The sequence below is a fragment of the Haemorhous mexicanus genome, chromosome 2 (genome assembly GCF_027477595.1).
Source record: "Haemorhous mexicanus isolate bHaeMex1 chromosome 2, bHaeMex1.pri, whole genome shotgun sequence".
Classification (NCBI taxonomy): domain Eukaryota; kingdom Metazoa; phylum Chordata; class Aves; order Passeriformes; family Fringillidae; genus Haemorhous; species Haemorhous mexicanus.
This window is the reverse complement of record NC_082342.1, coordinates 103,675,894-103,696,642: the sequence shown is the minus strand read 5'-3', so window position 1 is coordinate 103,696,642 and position 20,749 is coordinate 103,675,894. Positions and strand designations below refer to the sequence as shown.

Sequence of the window (20,749 nt, the reverse complement as noted above, 5' to 3'; positions counted from 1 at the left end):
TAACTAAAGCAAAATTATTTTCTCTTTTCTCAGCCATGGGAAGGCAAGATTTGCTGTACTACTGAATGACTGCACAAGGCAATAAGTCACTGGGTTTGTAGTTTAAGTGACAGGACATCAACTACCTGACAAGGTCGATGACTCTCTCCCTTGGAGCAGTGCTGACTGGCTCATCATTAATCATTATGATCTGATCCCCTGGTATAAGCTTTCCTTCAGAGGGGCCGCCTGCAGACAAATGAAGAAAGAAAAAAAAAAAGAGCACAGGTTAGCAGACCATTGTAAACACAGGGACACACTGTTGTTCATATACTACAAGTGTGTTTTTTCTACAACTAATGACATTTTTACACTAACGCTATTTCTGACGTTACCAGTACTCCCTCACTGGGAAAATCTTGCAAGCTAGTGGTTTAGAAGCTTCTACTGAAGTTCCTCAAGTTCTAAACCTGTATGTAACCACCTAAACTAAGGGCTCAGTTTTCTGAAGGGCCAAAAAGACTCATAAGCCGTGGACTAATGCACCCTTTAAAGTGTGATCAACCATATTTTAATCATCCTTGATCAATGTTTTTCTGATATTTTGTAAGACCACCCTGAGAAGGATTTCTTTTCTTGTGAACAAATGATCCTGTTTATCTATCTACTGTTAAGAACAGGGCGTCTTTTCCCATACTAAAAATACCAGATCTTCCTGGTTGCAATGCATTGCTTCCTATCCCAGGCAAAGTAACACCAGAGAACGTGTTATTCCTCTTTCCTATGAAACATCACTTACATATTTGAATGTCATTCACAGGTCTCTCCTGTGACTTTTCTGTTCTAGGCAAAACAAACCTTTTCTTCAATTGGAGACAGAAAGTTTTTATAGCCCAGCTGCTTGAACCTCTTTTCTGCTGGATTCCTACCACTTGATGAACATGGGTACATCCAAAATCATTGCCACTTTCAGTTAGACATGAATATTTAGCATTAGTCTGAATAGACAATCAGTCATGTATATGTCTATGTGATTTGGATTCTGGCACTGCTGAAATGCACATTGAGTGCATTATATTTTATAGAATGCACATATTACTTTGTTTCTCAGCATATTTACATGCCCAGAAGTTGATGTGACATCACAGTTCCTAGTGTAGAGATATATCCTCTCTAGTCTTTGTCTTTACACTCTGCAATGATGATACATAAAAACCTGAATAATATTATCACTATGAAGATACAGACTTAAAAGGAAATGTTTCAGCATCAAAACTGCTTCATTCAAGAACTAAGCTAATGCTGATCCTTTAATGTTTGTTTTGAAACCTTTACTCCACTTCCATATCCCGCAAAAATGGATACAAATCCATATAGGAGAATGTTGTCCTGAGCTCATATTTCCTCTTATTCACCTGGAACAGAACACAGTAAACACATTTTCCAAATTTTAACATAAAACTACACTAATAATGCCAAGTTGAGAGAAATGAGCTGTCTGCATCTGGTTCGAATATTAGTTACACTGCTCATTTCATGTGAAAGCAATACAAAAGTAATCAATGCACACACGTTGGTAAATGACATCAGAACTTCAGAGAGTCGATTTTGCCTCTCCTCTGCTCTCTGTGAGGGTTCTGGAGAACATATCGAACAGGAGCAAAGTCAAATCCCTGCCCTTGGCTGCAATTTTACATAACAACTGCACTTTTAAGCATAGAGAGCAGGCGCCTGCGAGGGAAACAGAGTATCCCAGGGCTGGTCTCTTATAACTTCAAAAAGATCACAAACCTCACTAATTTTCACGGCAGGTAAGGTGTTTGGGGATATCTTTTGACCCGTCTTTTAACCATATAGTTATACAGATGCATTCATTAAAGAAAAAAAAAAAAAAGCCAGCAGTAGTATCCTCTTTTTCAAGGTTTTAGAAACCTAGCTTTCTTTGGGAAGGTGATGGTGAGAATGAAAAATATGCAAGTTTTAATCTCAGAACTCAACATACCTCTTGAAAATGCTGATTCAATGGTAATGAAGGTGACAGCAAACCTATATAAAGATAGCAGGGAGAAGACCTTCTTTCCTTGAATGAAATGGGTTAACTTTTTTCAGGCAAACAATAGTAATGGCTCTGAGCAATAACTCCAAACTGGCTTTTTGCCAATACATTTATGTAATGTTCAAAAATGAGTGTAAGGAAGGAAACCACTGGGTAAGACAAGGCTAAAAATCAAATCTAGTATTTGTGATTACTTTGCCTGCCTGAATATTTCAACAGTTCTCAAATTTGTAGCTGCATTTCATCTTAGTAGGCTAAATGAAAGTTTTCTTCTGGGGTCAGGTGGGGAAAACATACCTGGTGTTACTGAGCGTACAACAACTGGCTTTTCACTACCAGCCACAAACCCAAATCCTAGCACAGGATCCCTCCTCATTTCCACTTTCCGAGGGGCTGGAGGGGTTATTTGGCAGCTCTCTATTCGAGGGTCTTCAAATGTGGCTGATTGTGTCATGTGACTGTGAAAAAAAATAAAAGATGGAAAAAGGAAAAAAATCATTAAAACATGATTTTGTGGTATCTACTTGAGCCAAGCAATTTGTGCAACGATATGAGATGAATATCTGAAACGTTCTCACTAGAGGAACTAAAGCACCAACTTAATAATTTTCTATTAGATTTTCTTATGCATTAAGTAATAATGCTGCTGGCAGGTCTCAAAGAGTAATCAATAGTATCAGGCTTTAAAGAGGCCTCTTTTTGACAGCACACATTTAATCATATCCCATATATGAAAGAAAAACAATCTGATAATAAAGCCTTTGTCATCTGCGCTTGAATTTTTCATCCTTCAATTTTTGGAAAGGAAAAATAATAGTAGTGACCTACTCATAACATAAAATTCAACAATTAGAGTCTGTCAGACTTTTCAAAAAGAGGACACACATTTTAATTTGGGGATCTAACATGTTAAGCAAGTTTCTGAGCTGAATCCTCTCTCTTCCTAAGGCATCCATAGCAGCTCAATATTTGCTATTTGGATAAACTATCTGAAATCACTTTAAAATGTTCCAGGGCACAAACAAACAAACAAAAAAAAATCAAGAAAATATATTTATGTGGAATTAATAAAATGCTTTGCTTTCTTCTACATATTCTGACAAAGCCTATTTATTGTACCTAGAAGAAAAAATTCTCATGGTTGGAGGGAAAGATTGTGAGTTTTCAAGCAGAAAATAGAAAGGATGAAAGCTATCCAACATCCCATATCCATGAAATAGGTAACAGCTTAAAAGCAAAAATATTTTAAATTAACATTAATAAACACTGAAACATGGTTGATGCTGTACACAGTCAGAACCAAAACATAGTTTGCAATTTCCACCCAATGGCTGGAGTTTACACTGAATCACAGCTACCAATTCCCAGTGCCAATCAGACAGACAAACAGACCACTCCAATATCATACCCCAAACACCATCCACTGAACTCATGTGCTTCAGGAAATCAAACTACCACTGCAAGCAACAAGCAATATCTGGTCAGCACAGTACAAAGATAGCAGGCCATGGCATCAACTTATTGCAGTCCTGAGAGACCTCAGATAATATTTGTTTAAGTTGCCTGACCAAGAGTTTACTCTTTTCTTACTTTTGAGAGACTGTAAGTCTGCAAGTGCTGAACTGACTCTATCTCATTGTAAATACATGCAGTAGACAAATGGAGGAAGCCAAGTCCCAGTCCCATCTGCAGAGAGGGTCCAGGCTCTGAGAAAGGCAACAACCATGTGCCCAGCCTAAGAAATTCTGAAATGCACATCAGAAAGGCAGATATCCCTACAGCACTAGGCAGTATCATCCATTGGTGTCCTCATAAGTAATTAGCAATATGAAAGTCAAGTAATTTTGACATATCTTGATAATTTTACATATAACACCTTATAACATGAGAGTTAAGGGACATACCATGCAACCAGCATTGTTGCTCTCACCACCTGTCCCTTTTCCATCTGTGAATACAACACCCTGAAGAACTCCAAACTGGCAGTCCATAAGGAGAAAGGTATCATTCAGAGATCTGTTTTCAGCATCAATGACACGCAAAAACTTCTCTGATCTTTCCCCAACACATACACCTTGGGCATGACATCAATTTGCTTTCTCTCCATGGTCTGCTTCATTACTGATACACAGAACAGCAAAATCTCAGTAAACTCTCACTGGGATTCTATTTCTGTTACTGGATTTTTCTAGAGCTTTTCTTCAAAGAAGCTTTCTATCCATATGACTAGATTCAGTCTGCCTAAGAGTAACATGCTGTCTTTTTATGCATATGATCAGAGGCAGCAGAAGCTACTTCCTTACAAAAAAAAGAGAGCAAGAGAATATCTCTGTGCTCTCTTAATATATGCATAAGGTGAGGTCAGTGAAGAAAGTTCTTGTTTTTTACCAGCTAGAGCATCACATCTGATACTTCATTATCTTCCTCCTTCTGTTCCTCCAGCTTTTGTCAGTTTATTTTAGATAACATTCTATTTTCTTTTTCCAATTAACTGTTAGAAAGCCCAGAGAATTACATGCAGACCCTTCAAGAAATTTATCTTCAAGACCTCCCAGGCACCTCCTCTACATAAATTCCTGTTTGTGGTTTTGCTTCTAGATATTCAAACATTTTTTCTTTCTAATGGGGCAATTTCTGAGGTGTCACTGGTATCTAAAAAACTATTTATTTCAACTTGAGAACTTTGTTTTGGCAGAGAAGAAAAAACTCTGCATTTTTTACCTCCCTTTGATGACAGCCCCACAAAGTTAACTTTTCACAAAGTTAAGATAATCTATTTAATAATTTTTTCCTAATAGCTGTTTCCATTTTTGGGGCACTACAAGTCCAAACAGAAAGTGCCTTCTGTCCTAAAGAGAAAATACCATATTTACAAGTAATGTGAAAATACTGCTTGAGCCTTTGAAAACTACTTTCATTGTACTTACTCTGTCTTCTAACACTTTTGCAATCTGTTTTATAAAAGAACAACCTCAAAACAGCCCCAAAACCCCCCAACAAACAGCAGCACTCCACATAAATTCTAAGAGCAGACAGATTTGCTTAAGAGAGCAGCCCTGCTCCTGGATGCTCCAGCCCTTGCCTTGGCTGGTGCTGAGGATGTGCAGCAGCACAGCATCAGTTATTCAAAGCCTAAGCAAGAGGATCAGCAAGGAGCAGTCCATCATGATTCTGAGAGGCACAGCAGACACTATTGATTTTTAAGGTTATCCACCTTGGAATACATCAACTAAAAAGACTCTGCAGCTCACGCTTCCACAGCTTGCTGCATCAGATATTCTTGTGCCATTCAGTATGTCGGGGGTGTACTTCAAGAGAGTAGCAAGATATATAAATATGATCCCAGAAGAGAATAGGTGAATGCTCAAAGCTTTTTGTGATAGTACATTGAAAAACCTGCTTTCTCCTGTGGTTTGTTCATTATTGAGATGCCAGTTGTGATACCACAGTTCAAGACTCATTTGAATTTGGCATTAATTGGATGTATTTGATCTTCATCTCAGCTATGAAAAATATTAACTTCTGCAGAATAACTCTGCTATGAGTTCTAAAGCAGAATCTAATAAATTTGGACTCAAAAAAGCCACTTTGGAGAACCCTACCTAGAATGTCCCTTACACTGTGCAAGATCTTAGAAGAATAACTGCAACACTACAAACTTGCTATTTTCTTCAAACACCTTAAAAAATGTATTTCTTTACATTTAGATACAGTTCTTACATCATAGCTAAAGATATACTTTTCCCAAGAAAAAATGAGAGAAAAAGAAAAAGCCTGAGATTTTAAATATGAACTGTTCTTTCCATGTACACAAACTCAAGCTGTCCTTAGATTGCCTTTTCAAAGAGAGACACTTATTTCCACCCATTTTCAACAGCTGAGATTAGTCCTTGCTTTACAAAAGGCCATCTTCTCTGATGCACTCACGTTGTCAGCAATGGGAGACTGCTGCCATATGAAGGAGAATGATTCTCAGAGAATTTCTTGAACAGAGATTTTATATATCAGACTCTTCTGAGAGATAAACTACCAACTATGGAAAATCATAGCAGAAGTGCAATCAGAGGCACTTACTCTCAAAAACTCTGTGTGGCAACTGCTCTAGTCAATATAGAAGGTGACAGGGGAAATGAGAGAGGAGGCTTCTGAGCGAGCATGCACCAACATACAGAGCAGAAAAGAGACATTGCAGGGTGGCATAAAATTCATGTGCACACTTGCCCACAAAGGGGCCTACAGTGAGCAAAGGAGGAAAAAAATTAGGAAAGAAAAAAACCCTGGGGAGCACTGATCAGCTACATCACAGCAGCTAGCACCAGCAAACACAATTCAGAAGCCCAAGACATTATGAGGAGCCTAACTTAACATTTGCATATCCACCTTCATGTTTGGCTTAGTCAGAGGTGTGGTTTAAGACTGACAATTTGAATCTTCACATAATTAGCTTCAAAATTATTAACTTGGTAATATTTTCCATGGAAACCTTCCTAGCATTGTCCGTATTTAAATCAGAGGCTGAATAATCCAAGAAATATATAAACAAAGACTGCAATCGAGAGCTTGATTTAATAATGCCTAATAGTAATTAAAAGCAAAGTGTCTGAGTACAATGGCTTTTAGCCTTTGCATTTTGATATGTCACTCCCTGACATGTCAGAAGTTTTTTTTAACAAAATATTGAGTTTTCATTTCCACAGAAAAATGCTTGGAGCTCTAACTCTTCTAAGAAACTGAAAACTATGGTATGAACCCTGCAATCCTGGTTTGGATAGCAGGGTTCATACCATAGTTTTTAGAACTATATTAGAACTATTTTTAGAACTATTTTTAGAACTATTTACTTATTTTAGAAATAAGTAACTAAGGCACCAGAACAACTTTAGCTCCATTCTGCAAAAAGAAAGCAAAAAAAAAAAAAAGCAATACCCCAAACTGAGTTGAATACAGCTGCACACCCACAAACTCTAAAACAACTGTAATCAATCAGCTGTTGCATCATATTTGGACAGGGTGGAGACATGCTGCTTTCAGGTATCTCATTTCATATTCTCCTATTACAGTTTGTTTCAATTACTTCACAGGCTAACACCAGCTTGCAGTTTTGGGATGTTTAATCTTCAGCTTTTAAATAGATACAGTATTTCTGCTATACATATTGATTTACCAACAAAATAGACTCTTTTTCACTTGAGACACAGCAGGTGTAAACTTGGTCAATAACAGAGAAGAGTCTGTGGAAATGTCAAATCACTCACAGTCTGATGAGTGAAAGTGAGCAAGGAGGATAGAGATAAGGACTTTTTACCAAAGGTTTAATTCAGAAATAACAAAACCACTTCAAATTGTTGAGCACTGTTATAATCCTGTCTCATTAATTTGGAGGAAGTGGAGGATCTGCTTTGTTGATTGCAGTTGTAATTTTCAGCAAGATGTGTGCAAGCTAAGGACACTGAACAAACTTGCAGTTACAATTATCTGAGTCCCTGCCATGAGTCTCTGCCCATCCTGCCCCAAAATAACCTCTTCATACTCTATGAACTCTATGATACTCAGAGTCATGGGCTCTGCACTCAAAATTTCCTGGGAGTGGGAAAAGCTATTGTAGCAACACAGGGAAGTAGATTTAATTCTCATTCAATCACTATTCTTCAGGAATTAGTACTAAGTAAAACGGCTTGAGACTTGAGACAGCTTTATGGAAACTGATAACAACATGAGGGCAATCTATGTTTTTCTGCTTGACAATCTGGAAAGACTACCAAAATAACAATGACAGTTAAAAGAGAATTGTCATAGAGATGAAGAAATATGCAAACCTTACAGAACATGAAAAACTCATCTTTGTTAATTTAACTTAACTAGTAGCTAAATATGAAAAACAATTTCCTGCCTTCCTTTCTTCCTGGAACCTCTCAGTATATCCCAAGTTAATTTATTTTCTCTAAGAAATCCCCCAAGAATTATTAAGAACTAGGACACAAGTGTCAAAACCACGCATCAAATGCCTTTTACTTGAAAATATTTCATGAAAAAAGTGCACAAGTAGTTATTACATTGCTCAGTAAAACTGCTGCTCCTACAGAGAATTTGGTGCCTTGACAAACTCTTTTTTGCTCCATTTTGCAGGAAACTAGAGAATTGCTCAAAGATCTAGAATTTTTTTAGACATGTTCAACAGACAAAAAATTTTATTTTCGGTGGTTAAAAAAGGAGTCAACTTTTAACACTTCAAGAAAACATTCCCTCTATTTTCACTGGTTTTTGTGCAGGAGTATATACTGAGAATTCAGTATCACAGCCACAAAATGCAACTGGGGCTATTTATCAGATGATTTTGTTTCTTTCTAGGACTACTTTTTTTTGCCCCACTGTCATTTTTTTTATTTTTTTTTTAAGCTTCTTCAACGGATAAATCCTCCAAAGTCAGGTCATTTTATAACACCCTAGAAAATGTTTGGCATATGCCATCTGGATGAACATATGGTAAAAATGTAATTAGAAAGAAAAAGGTTTGCTGGTTTCAGAAGAAGCTGGTGACAGCTTTTTTGATAAAATTGGATACAGGGAAATCTGACACGTAAAAAAAATCTCAAAATCCACTCTTCCACTGTTGGGCATGATCTGCAATCTAAAGCAAGGCAAAGTGAACCAAAATTGCATTGAATAAAACTGACATGAATACAAATTCAGAGGGCTAAAAAGATCTATGCTCAACTTTAGTCAGGCACTGGAGAAAACACACTGAAAATCTAATTCACAATGACAATTAGGACTCATTATTACATATGTAAAATGTGAATACTTCTGCATTCTGCCTTATTTTATATAGTAATGTCATATATCGGGAAGAAAAAACCCCAAACTTCTATAGCTGAATCCCACAAAAACACGAAAATAAGCCTCAAGCCCCAACTGCCAATTAGCAGTTGCTTGCTTTGAGTATGGTTTCTACAGGTTGCTAGAGAAATTCTCTTTTAAAATTATTCTTCTCTCAGGATAGCCATAAACACATCAAAGGCTCTGTTCATGACAAACATTGGATTTCCTGCCTTTTGTGTTGAGACAGGACTTTACAGGCACATGCCAAATGGCAGAAACATCTCAGTGAAAATTGGTGGAGAAAGGACCACCTGATGCTGGAATTGCCTCCCCTGGAATTTGAGCATGATGCCAGCCTCTGTCTGACTCACTGCCCAAAATGCACAGCCAACAGGGGTGTGCCAATGACAGCTAAGTCTGAACTGCAGCCATGCACGTGCAGCATGTAATGCACATGGACAGCCCACCCCCCTAACATGCCATCATGCTCCTACACACTGCTGAATGGTACTTCTGCACTCAGTTTCTGTCCCAGCAAACTTTTCCCACCTGGGTGACACCAGGTTCAGCAGAAATACTCTTGGTTTCAAAGTCTGTCATTGAAAAAAGATTCAGGGGCCCATTCTTGAGCAGGTTTTCACAGCTAAAGGAAGCTCACAACATACTCATATGTAGTGTACAAGACTGCATGGATGAAGCTATGGATGAACTGCCTCCCACAAGAAATTCCAGGGCAAGCCCTGGGCTGGAGCTGTGCAGACACAAGGTAATCCAAAATGTGGGAGAGAGCAAGCCAGCAGAAATGGCAAATGGCTAACACTGGCTGGTTTGACCTCCAGCTGGTCCTTGCCTTTTCCTGTAAAAAAGACTTACAATGCCACAAAGTCACTGGTATTTCCTTCCTGAAAGAAGCCTTTTCACAGGTCAGCTCTTTCATATGCAGCAAGGGCAGTAGTGTAGCACAGGGAGGCAGGGTGTTTGGCCATTTGCCTGGCCCAGCTCCTTCAAGAAGGAAACTGTGCAAGATGTTTCTGTGAGAAATCAGAATTACTGGCTTTGCCAGTAATCGGAGCTACTGATCTGAGCTACTCTGTTTAGGACAGTGAACTACTTTAAGGCCCTTAAGGATGATCTGAAATGTAGCTTTTCATTATCCTCTGCACATGCATCAATAAACCCTGTTGCAACTACAGACATAGAAAAGGAAAAAAAACCCCAACCTGCAAATACACAATAAATCCATTTGGGCTGAAAGTGTCCTCTGGAAAACAGAACAAGCAACTCCTATTCATCCTGCTTTAGAGATTTCACACTAACCCCATCAATAGCAATCTGTCAGGCCCAAGTCTGTAACAAACAGCACAGACCTGTGCCAAGGGCTGCCAGTATTTCCCATCCAGTGAGTAAAAGGAGCTGCCATCTCCAACTCAACATGGACAATTTGTCCAGCTGAAATGTTATAAAAAGAACAAGGGAGGAGAAGCAGCATGGAAATTGCTTTTAAGGTGCTGATTAGATTAGGAAAGCTACTAACTAAAAAATCTCATCTGGTGCAAAGCTTGCTCCAACAATTGCATGTCACTCTCTGTAAATACTAAGTGTGGGTAACCTGATGACAGGGTAAGAAGACAGAATGTAGATTTAATGTGCCCATTCTAACCCCCTGGTAGAGCTGGGCTTGGCATGAACAAATAGCTGAAACACTGAAGCCCCTGCTTCGACAGTTCTGTACCTGCCTAACTCTTGGGAACTCAGTGCTGTTATGAACATATGGAGATAAGCAATACAGCAGAAGCAAAACCCATTTGTTAATCCTTTGAACTTAATCTTCCTCTTTCATTCAGCAACTGAATGGATGAGCAGGTTATAGAAAAGGCTCTGAATTATCTACTCATTTCCTTCCTTTCCAGTTACAGTGGAGGGCTGCTGAACCAAAACTAGCCCTACTCATGGCACCATGTCGCCCCAGCATTCCACCAATTGCCTCTTGGGCAAAGTGCAACCTTTCTCAGGGGAAACTGAACATCCCCTGCCACTGTTAAAACAGGTGAAATACCATCATATGGGTTAGTTGGTAAACAGTGGGTACTCAATACTGCAGCTGCTTAGTTTATCGACAGCCAAGTATTTAAATACTCAGGGATATAAACCCTGAGTTTACATCACTCTGGTCAGCACAGCTCTCTGCACTCAGAAGCAGACTGTACCTGCTTCTGTATGTTCACTTCAGGAAAGGACAACACAACAACCCAGATGGAAACACTGAATTTGTCCAAGTTCAGGGTAACACGGATGAGCAGTCGGTATAGCAGTACAATCAGCTGTCTCCAGTTTCTTATGCTGGGTATGAATTCTTTTCACTGGAAATTCCAGCACAGGAAAGATTAGGAAGTTACTTTTATAAAGATGTCCAACTCCTGCAGTGATACAATGGCTGCAAGGAAAACCTTTAATTCTCCAGCTACCAGACAGAAAGGGATCTGCAAGCAACCAAGGGGAATAGAATGAATTTAAAAGATTTTCATAACAACTCACAGAAGTCCCAAAAATCAAACCTTCATGATCTGTAATAAAGTCTTCACAATTAGTCTTCAAAGCAAATCTTCTAGTTCTAATTTTGGAGAAGGCCTTCAGGACAGAGAGGAAACAAAGAAACAATCTCTTCCTTTCTCCTTTCTTTTAACAAATACAAATAGAGAGGATTACTCTTCTTGACTGCTGATTTGGGAGCATGCCATTACAACTCTTCAGCAAAAGTAAAATGAAAAAGAGAACTTAATTGAAATAAGCTAGAATGACAGATTGCACTGATGGGATGTGAGGCTGCCAGATAGAGCTGTCATGCAAAAATTAAGCATAGGATATTGAAAGGAGAAAAAATTCAGGTGTGTTTGATCTTTGGATTTTTTTCCCCAATACATTATTCTCTATACTTCAGCACAAATGGCTGAATTATTTTTCTGGACTTACTTTTTCATTCCAAAGTAAGCAGCTAACCATTCTAAGTGAGAACACTTCTAGTAATCACAGGATATTTCATATATCTTAGAAATAGGGGTGCTGCAGATCATACTGCAGCTTCATTATATTAAAGAAGCTTTTGTTAAAGCCTGCAAGTAATTTCCATTTACCTACTTACCTATGCAAGAATCTGCCCAGCTTCCAATCCATTGTGTTTGATAGTATCTTTATAAATATTATTAAAGGACTATGTGTGGTAACAATGTATAAGAATCATTACCTCCTTCAATTTGTAACAACCAGCAAGCTTCCTCAAGAGGTGCAGGAGAAATAAGGTAATATAAAACATTTCAAAACAGATGCATTGGAGTTAAACTGGAGTGACAGCTGCTCCAGGGAAGCCTACTCAGATAGAAACCCCTTATTTACAGATGAAGAAAAAGGTCAAACAAAAGTGTCATGTACAGTAACCTTGACACAAAAGAAATAAATTATGATGGTAGTTGCAGCCAGGCTGATCAGCACATCAACTCTCCCTGTTTATCTCAAGAAGTCCCAATTCTCTGTAAACAGTGAAAGCTCTTAGTAATGCAAGCAGTTAATTCCAAACTATGACAATCTTCACTTCAGAGTTCAGAACAATTCTACAGATGGTTCACTTTCTGTTTAAGCCACAGACATGTCACTCTCCTCTGAAATCTACAGCTGATAAACTCTGCAAAGCTCCATCTCATGAAAAACATAATAAAGGCCTTAAAGGTTTCTTAACTGAGAAAGTACCTAAAGCACTTTGGAATGTTGGGGTTTTTTTAAGGAACAACAACACTAGTGCCATTCTGACATTACATACAACGATGAAGAAATGACTTTAAAGATTTGGACTTTCAAAAAAACAAATACAACTAAAACAAAATCTTGGTCATTGATACTGCACACCTGTAGTACACATTTTCAGCCTGGAAACTGTCATGTCCTTTTTTGTACATAGACAGTTCAGTCTGACAGAACAGGCCAAACTTGAAGAAAATAAGCCATAACTAACATTCTAAAATATATTAATTTCTTATCTTCTGAAACTTAAGAACAAGGACAGATCTGAGCCATTGGCAGTAAATGTACATCACTTTATCTTGTAAGTGTAGGTCTGCATAGGATTGGGCTGATCTGGGGTTCAGGACTATATGGAAAGAGTGGTAGTTGGCAGCCATACAAAATCAAGGTTTTTGGTTTTGTTTTTTTTTTTTTAGCAAAGCCACCACAAAACTAAAATAAGTGCTGAACTACAAACTTACTTAAGCATCATTCTTGCATGATCTGATTATCTAGCTGTAGCTAAATTTAGACCAATACTATCTCCCATTAAGCTTAGTCGATACCATGAGGATAAATCAATTTTGTAGGAAACATTCCAGTGATGAAGTTCCCAATTTACTACGTAAATTACTTCCACTACGTAGGGCATTCTATAAAAGAGTGTTTTTCTAGTTCCAAAGCCCCTTAATTTTCACAGAGCATTATTAAACCATAGTGGCCTATAAAACACAGGGTAGAATTTAAACTGCATGGCCCAGAACATGGGAAGAAAAAAAAAAAAAGGAGGGAAACATCTGCCTAATTATACCAGTAAAACTTCAACTCTCTATAAAATATACTGTGGCCTCATTTTAGTGTCCATACAAAGCATACTGAACTTTGGTTTTAAATGTCTGCCATAAAAGTAAAGAACATTTCCACCAAGGAATGTGAAGCCAAGCCAAACCAAAGTGTCTGACTTCAGAGGTTAGTGCAGCTCATCAAGGGTCTGGAACACAAGCCTTATGAGGAGTGTCTGAGGAACCTGGGAGTGTTTAGTCTGGAGAAGACTCAGAGTTGACCTTGTCACTCCCTACAACCACCTGAGAGGAGGTTTTAGTGACTTGGGGATTGGTCTCTTCCCATAACAAGAAATAGAGCAAGAGGAAATGGCATCAAGGGGTGTCAGAGAAATTAGACTGGATATTTGAAAAATTTCTTAAACAAAAGAAGGTTTGTCTTTTAGAAAGGCTTTAAAAACCTTTTTAAAAAATTTGTCAAGGATTGGAACAGGCTTCTCAGGGAACCAACTCCGAAGGTATTTAAAAGATGAGTAAAACTGGGGACAGGGTTTAGTGGTGAACTTGGAAGTGCTGGGTTAATGGTTGGACTTTATGATCTTAGAGGTTTTTCCAAACTTCTATGATTCTCTTCTACATACAATATTTTTGCTGACAGATTCAGGAATTATGCACATCTTGGTCACATCACAGCATACAAGTGAAACTAGGAAATAAACTTCTGGACATTTAGTAGACCAGTTTTTAATAAAATAAGAAGCCAGTCTATGTAGGAAGCATAAATTCCTCAAAAGCAAAACAGCCCTCCCCATCATTAATTACTCAACAAACCAACATTTATGTTTTCAAATCACAGTGAGCCTAGTCTATAAATGGAACACATTTTCATAATTTAATAATATAGCAACATATGCAAATCAAATTGTTATTTCACAAATCAAAAACTCAGAAAAATTATTTAGAGAAGCTTTACTCATTTCTGACAAGCAGTTTAACTTAAAAAACTACATAATTCAGATTTGAGGATAGGACAGAAAAAATCTGACATATCAGGAAATTAAATTGCTCTCTGAATTCTGTTTTGAAACATGAGTCATACATTCTCACAATTGATTTAAAACAACTGGAATAAAAACAAATCAAAGCTCTACTAGTTTCAAAAATTAGTTAAAACATCTGGCAAGAGAAAACAGCAAGTCTTCTTCAGCGATGGATAATTAACCTACTCACTGTTCTGTCAAACTCAACTACTCTACTACTTACGTTCATAAACATAAGGAATAGATTTGGAAAAGTTTTAACATTTTAAATAAAATTCATATCCTTGTAGAACACAGTTACTTATTTTCTTCTTTGTAAAGAATGAGATCAACTAAAGCATGAGCAAATCAGGGGATCTTATGTCTGTTCATTATAGTTTTGCAATAAATGAAATAGTAGGAACAAAATAATGTTTTCAGAAGAAGTCTCATTTAAGCTTGTGCATCCATATTCTGTAGAGTTATGCAGATTACTCTTTTTCTGGACTTTAGGTCCTGTATTTCTACCTTCCAGTTACAGCCTGATCCAAATACGTAAAGCTTTTTAAAGAAAACAAACCCCAAAATAAACCAGGAAAAAACTTGCAGCTACAGAAAAAATATAAAATGTTTTGCAATAAATCTTTCTGTTACACCACTTCAATGAAACTTCTCTTCTTTTGTTCTCCTAAGACAGAAGGATAGGAAAATTAAATCACTTTTTAAATAAATCAGAAGTTTTTTCTTTAGAAAATAGCTAGATGCATGGCAACAATTTAGAATACCCAGGTATGAAAGAAGAATCCCATCCTCACTAGCACCATCTTGGGGATAAAAAACCCAGCAGCCAAATTCCAGCTAAACACCAGGCCACATAAGCATTCTTTGAAGAGCGAAGATGGGAGAGGAAAAAAGCCCAAGGAACATGAGCACACCAAGTCCAGGGTGACTTGTTTCATAGTTAAACCATGAAGCAGAAGGAGAAATAGGAAGGGGAGTTGGTAGAGATGGTATCAGAGGAGAAGCCACTCATCAGCAACTTCTCTATTCCTCTTAATTGTCTATAGTGTGGGGAAAGAGTCGCTACTACCAACACAAAATTCACAGTCAAACTTCTGGACTGCTGGGAACACTCGATATTATACCTGTGACATCACCAGTGCAGGAAAAAATTACAAGGAAAACTGTCAACAAGCCACCATAAGTTCCATATCTTACTTCCAGCTTCCTTCCAGAGACTGAAAAAGAAACCCAACTTGGTTTTTTCCTACTCGGATGCTTTCTTACAGATTAGCTCTAACACCAATCAGTATTTCATTCCTTCCTGAATCCACAGGCAGCCTGACTTATAGTAACATCTAGGTAAAACAGCCCAGGCAAGACAAAAGTCTTTGTGGGAAATAGAAAAACATCAGGAAGCCTTGGCATTCTCATCTCACCATTCATCAAACCCTGCAGCGCCATCCTCAGTCTACTCCATCAGCCTGCATTCCCTGTTCTTCTGGCCATACTGAAAGGACATTACCCTGTGAAATCTAGGTGAGGCACTGTTAATTCACAGGGATGAGACTAAAGCAACTTCTATTTTAAAGGGGTGTAATCACTCCAACACACACAAGCCCAGTTAAAGCCACTTTGTAGGGATCACAGGGCATGGCCACCAGTATTCTCTTTTCTCACAGCTTCAGTGACTATACTGCTTGGGAAATCTTCTATAGTGGAGCTTAGCTCCTTGGAGGAAAAGCCATCACTAATCCAGCCCTGAAGCTGTGTACATATTGCCAGATGAAATAAAACATGAGCATGAACTGAATGTTTTCTACAAGAACAAAACCTGTCTCTTCCTCTTAGATCTCCTTGTAGCTGTAACTAAGGGCAAACAGAAGACTGGATTTTCATCTGAGTTTTGCATAGCTCTTGTAAACTTGAGGCTGCAATGCAGCTTCCATATTGAACAGCTGGGAATAAACTTGCATTTATGTGCTGTTAGGGTCAAATCAATCCCTTAGACTGAAGCAATATGGCACAATCTGGCTGGAAAAAATCTCCAGAAAATATCCACATCCTCTGCTGCAGTGTGTCTTCCTTTGCCTTTATATGTGCTTTCCTTTATGGATCTTCAGTCAAGACTACACTTGCAGTGTAATCCTTAGGAGAAATTTAAATCAGTCATACTGGAAGTATTTAATTTGCTCCCTAAATAATGATTCAGACTCCCTTTTAGTGAAAGTTGCAGGGGCAGAGAGAGAAAAAAAAAACCACAAAAAAACCAGAAGCTTGGAATAATTAATCCCTTTTGCCAGTTGGAAAACTGCTACAATAGTTTGACCAGGCTCCTGGAGTTATAAAATGGGGAGCATTTGGGATTCAAAGCAGACCACTCTCTGCAGCAAAATTAGCTATTCATCTCCATTCTTCTGTATATAAATGAGCAAACAAGTTACAGCCAAAGTGTCTGCCTGCATAGTCTGCTTAGTAATTCTGAATGCAGGACTTTCCATTGCACAGACACCCGGAATTAATGTTGAAAATACCCTGGCAGTCAGTTATTACTACTGATAAATATTAAATTGGATGGGAGACTGTACTATAAAAACTGAAACTAGAGAAATGAAATGGCTGTGTTTTTAGCCAGTAAGACATGTCCTCTAAAAGATAAAAAAGAGAATTCTTCAGTAGGTGTATATATATATATATATATGCTAATGATTAATCAGAAGAAATTTCAAAGCAGATGGGTCTACAAAGCAGGGAGATCTATCATATAAATCTTAATTCATTAATAAAGCTTATCTTGTATAATTGTATCCTATAAATTATGCTACTGGCACAAAGCAATGGGGACAGTGTTTACTAAATATGGTAAAGTGCTGTCCAACATTTAATAGAACTCTTTAAAAAAAGTAGTATTTGGGGAGGTTTGCATGCTAATAGTCTTTTGTAAGTACATTATGTGCTTGGATCAGAAGGCAACAAGGCTGGATGCAGTACTTTGTCCTTCCTAATTTTGGACTAGCCTCTGAAAGCTCAGCTTTGGTATGAGTATGCTAAGCAGTGCAGTATATGTTTCTGTGCCAAAAAAGTGAAATCATGGACAAATGACCTGATTTCAGGAAAGAAAATTACCTCCATCCCAAGCTATTTATAGTGAAGACTTACTTCATGCTATCAACAAAGTCCATAAACAGCAAATAAAGACCCAACATGCTGCTCTCATCTTCGCCTGCTCCATTCAAACTTTCACACCCCTCCATTGTGCCATGGATCAGAGGGACAGTGGTCCTGCAGGAAGGAATGAACTCACGCTGATGAGCTCAGAGCACCACTCCACTGTTTGAATTCAGCTGTGCAGGGGATGATGAGGCCTTTACCAATTTGAAGGCCTAGGTAAGGCACACATTGCATTCAGACTCAAGTCTCAGTTCACATTGCACAATGTTTTCCAAACCTGAGCAGCAAGTCTGATATGCCAGGGATTTGGTGTCCTTAGCTCTAGCAGCAAGCTCTTGGAGTCTTTTCAAATGAGGGCTGAGATCTTACTGACTGGGAGCTAGGACCCCAAGTCGTGGGGAAGCACATACACTAAGGAGACACTCTAAGTCATGCACTTTTGATTTGCATGTGTCTTCTACTAATGGAAACTTCTAAAATTATTTCTATGTCTATCTGGATATAGTCCAGCAAATCAGGTTCCTAGTCCAGCCAGCTACTGAAGCAAAGCTCAGCTCAGCATCAATGGTAACACCAGAAACACCCTCCCCAGCACGTGCCTGACCCCTGAGCAGCTACACGGGAAACCAGACCCCAGGTCCAACAGCAGCTGCCTCTGGAGCACTCCTGGGGAAGGCTCAGGTCCTTATGGTCTTAACAGATGCTGTATAAATGATGACATAACAGGTGCATGCATACTGGAAGGTATGCTGCTTTTCAGCAAGGCTGGATGGGCAATGCATATTTATTTAGTTAGCAATTGTATTTTTGTAAGAATGGCAGTAAAGGAAAGCTTATAGGAATAAAAAAATTACTTTGAGTCCTAATAGCACGTTATTAGAGCAGCTTATGTGGCTGAGAAAACTAGTAAGCTTTTAACCAGAAGATCTTGTTGCCCAAAAGCATGGGTTTGGTTTTTTTCCCCAAACTATCTTTGTCATCCCAGTAGAAGGTACTATCTCTGCTAACAAGCACTGCCTCAGTTCTATTTCTAGATCTATCACACTTACAAAAACACTACCAGCACAAATTTATTCACTGTTCTCAGGGAGGGTTTTTCTGACTCTGTTTTTAATGCACTTCACAGTGGATAACATACTGGGTTATAGGCTTATTTACCATACCTTATCTTAGATCAGATTAAATTCAACCATATATATCAGAAAATATCAGTTTGAAAATACTGCTTAGCTGCTCGACTCAGTAAGACAGCTACAGATCACAATAAATCACACATGGGAAGTAGATAAAGTTTCCTCTGCACCCCTCTGAAGCTTCCAGACAGATGCAGTTTCTGCACCTTTTTGCTTTGCAGCCTGGGGTGCTATCAATGCTTTGGTGACTTCACATATAAAAAGCCTAAAATGCTGCAACCTTGCTCACAACAATCAAAACTAGACAGACACATTTTGGATCTCCTTAAAAAAACTGAGAGGTAATAATCAGAAGGCATTTTCTGCCTCAATGACAAGGATTAACTTCCATGGAAAAGTCCTGCTGTTTTGCTTGTTTATCAAAAATATGGTATAACCAAATAATAGTGAGGCTAAATACAGAGTCAACATGTGCTTGCATATCTCAAAGGAACCTCAAGGAGCTTCCATAAAGGAAAAATTCATTATAACAACAAGGTGCCAAATAAGATACAGTGGCACATAAATCAAGCTTGGGAACAAACCCATCCACTGACTCTCTCTGGCATTCAGATGATCAATCTCTCCTTAAAGCATACCTGCTCCTGTCAGCACTGCAGCTCTTTCCTGCCAAAGCCTGCCATTGACTGCCACTGCCTTTGCTGATACCCACAGTGGCTGTGGGATGCCATGAAATTTTAAACCAGTGCAAAGCCTAAAGCAGCTTGGTAATAATGTAACAAAACATTTGTAATATTAATGACAACATAGTGCACCTTTTCAAGTTTGCACAACATGCCTTTAAAGTATCCTTTACCAAGACTCATAGAGAAATAATTCCTGTAGCATGGGTTCTCTAGGAAAAAGAAATACTCCTTTGGCAAAAAATAACTTCTGCCAGCTGGATAACTGACAAAAATGGATATAGTACAGTGTTATTATTCATGTACAGTGAAAAATAAAAATGGAGCTTTACTAAGATAGAAGTGTTCTCCAAGCACATCCTCATTTATCATTTCCCAGGTACTTCTCAACAGATAACTGATTTTGTTCTGCAAACGGACTAGAAGATTCCCAGTATCCCCAACCTCCCTATTATGTATTTCCTAGTAATATGCAAGCACTAGTGGCCTAGAACGTTTCTGTCTCCCTAGTAGTACCAATAAATTAATTATGCCAGGAGCTGTTCACTGGCTCTGAGAGCAAATGGCACAGAGCAGCCTGTGCCAACATTATTAACTGCACTGTACTTCTCATTATAGTTATTCTCTTAAACTCCAGAACAGAAGGTATGATGTCCAAAAAGTCTTATGGGGATTACAAGACCTCTACAGCCTATGCTAAATCCTGACCTTTGGAAAGTCTTCAGTGGTACATGCAGGAGCATGTCAAGGACCATTCTAATAATTCAGCTGATGGCCCCACCAAATTCTTGTCCCTGAAAAAATCCTACAGTATTGCTTAATTTACAAAGGCTTCTATCTCAGTGATGTCTAAAATAATAATATCTTTTTGAGAAAGTCTCTAGCTGCTTTAGTGCAAATTAAATGATAACAGCAATAAAAGCTGTGATAGAATTTTTGGGGTGTTAATTGTATCAGTGTCCTGTGTCTCATTCTACTCACATTAATAGCAGTATCATGTCCAGAAAGATTCATAAACATGGCCTTTTAAATAGATCTAACAACAGTCAACCAGCTTCTGGTCAAAAGGCAAACATTCTTTAAGCACAACTTCTACACAGGAAGCACCAAGAATCTACTAATGGATTGCTAGAAGATGAGAAGGTGTATCAGGGGATCTATGGAGTCACAAAGCAATTGAAGCTGGAAATGACCTTTTAAGATCACCTAGTCCAGACCTTCTCAAGCAGGGCAACTTAGAGCTGGTTGTCCAGAAATGTGTCCAGATGGATTCTTAGCACCTTTGGTAATGAAGGCTCCACAGCTTTGGTAGGGAACTGGATTCCACATGCAGCCA

At 38.4% G+C, this 20,749-nt stretch overlaps 1 protein-coding gene across 10 annotated transcripts in view; it reads right to left on the bottom strand.

Annotated features, from left to right (window-relative positions):
* FRMPD4 (FERM and PDZ domain containing 4) overlaps positions 1–20,749 on the bottom strand; it is a 331,755-nt gene that overhangs the window by 62,920 nt on the left and 248,086 nt on the right. For all 10 annotated transcript variants that reach the window (XM_059839760.1, XM_059839763.1, XM_059839764.1 and 7 more), the window contains 2 exons: positions 2,333–2,493; positions 126–228 (listed from right to left, as the gene is read on the bottom strand). In XM_059839760.1, coding sequence (XP_059695743.1) covers positions 126–228; positions 2,333–2,493 — 264 coding nt within the window. The remainder of the gene's footprint in view (positions 1–125; positions 229–2,332; positions 2,494–20,749) is intronic.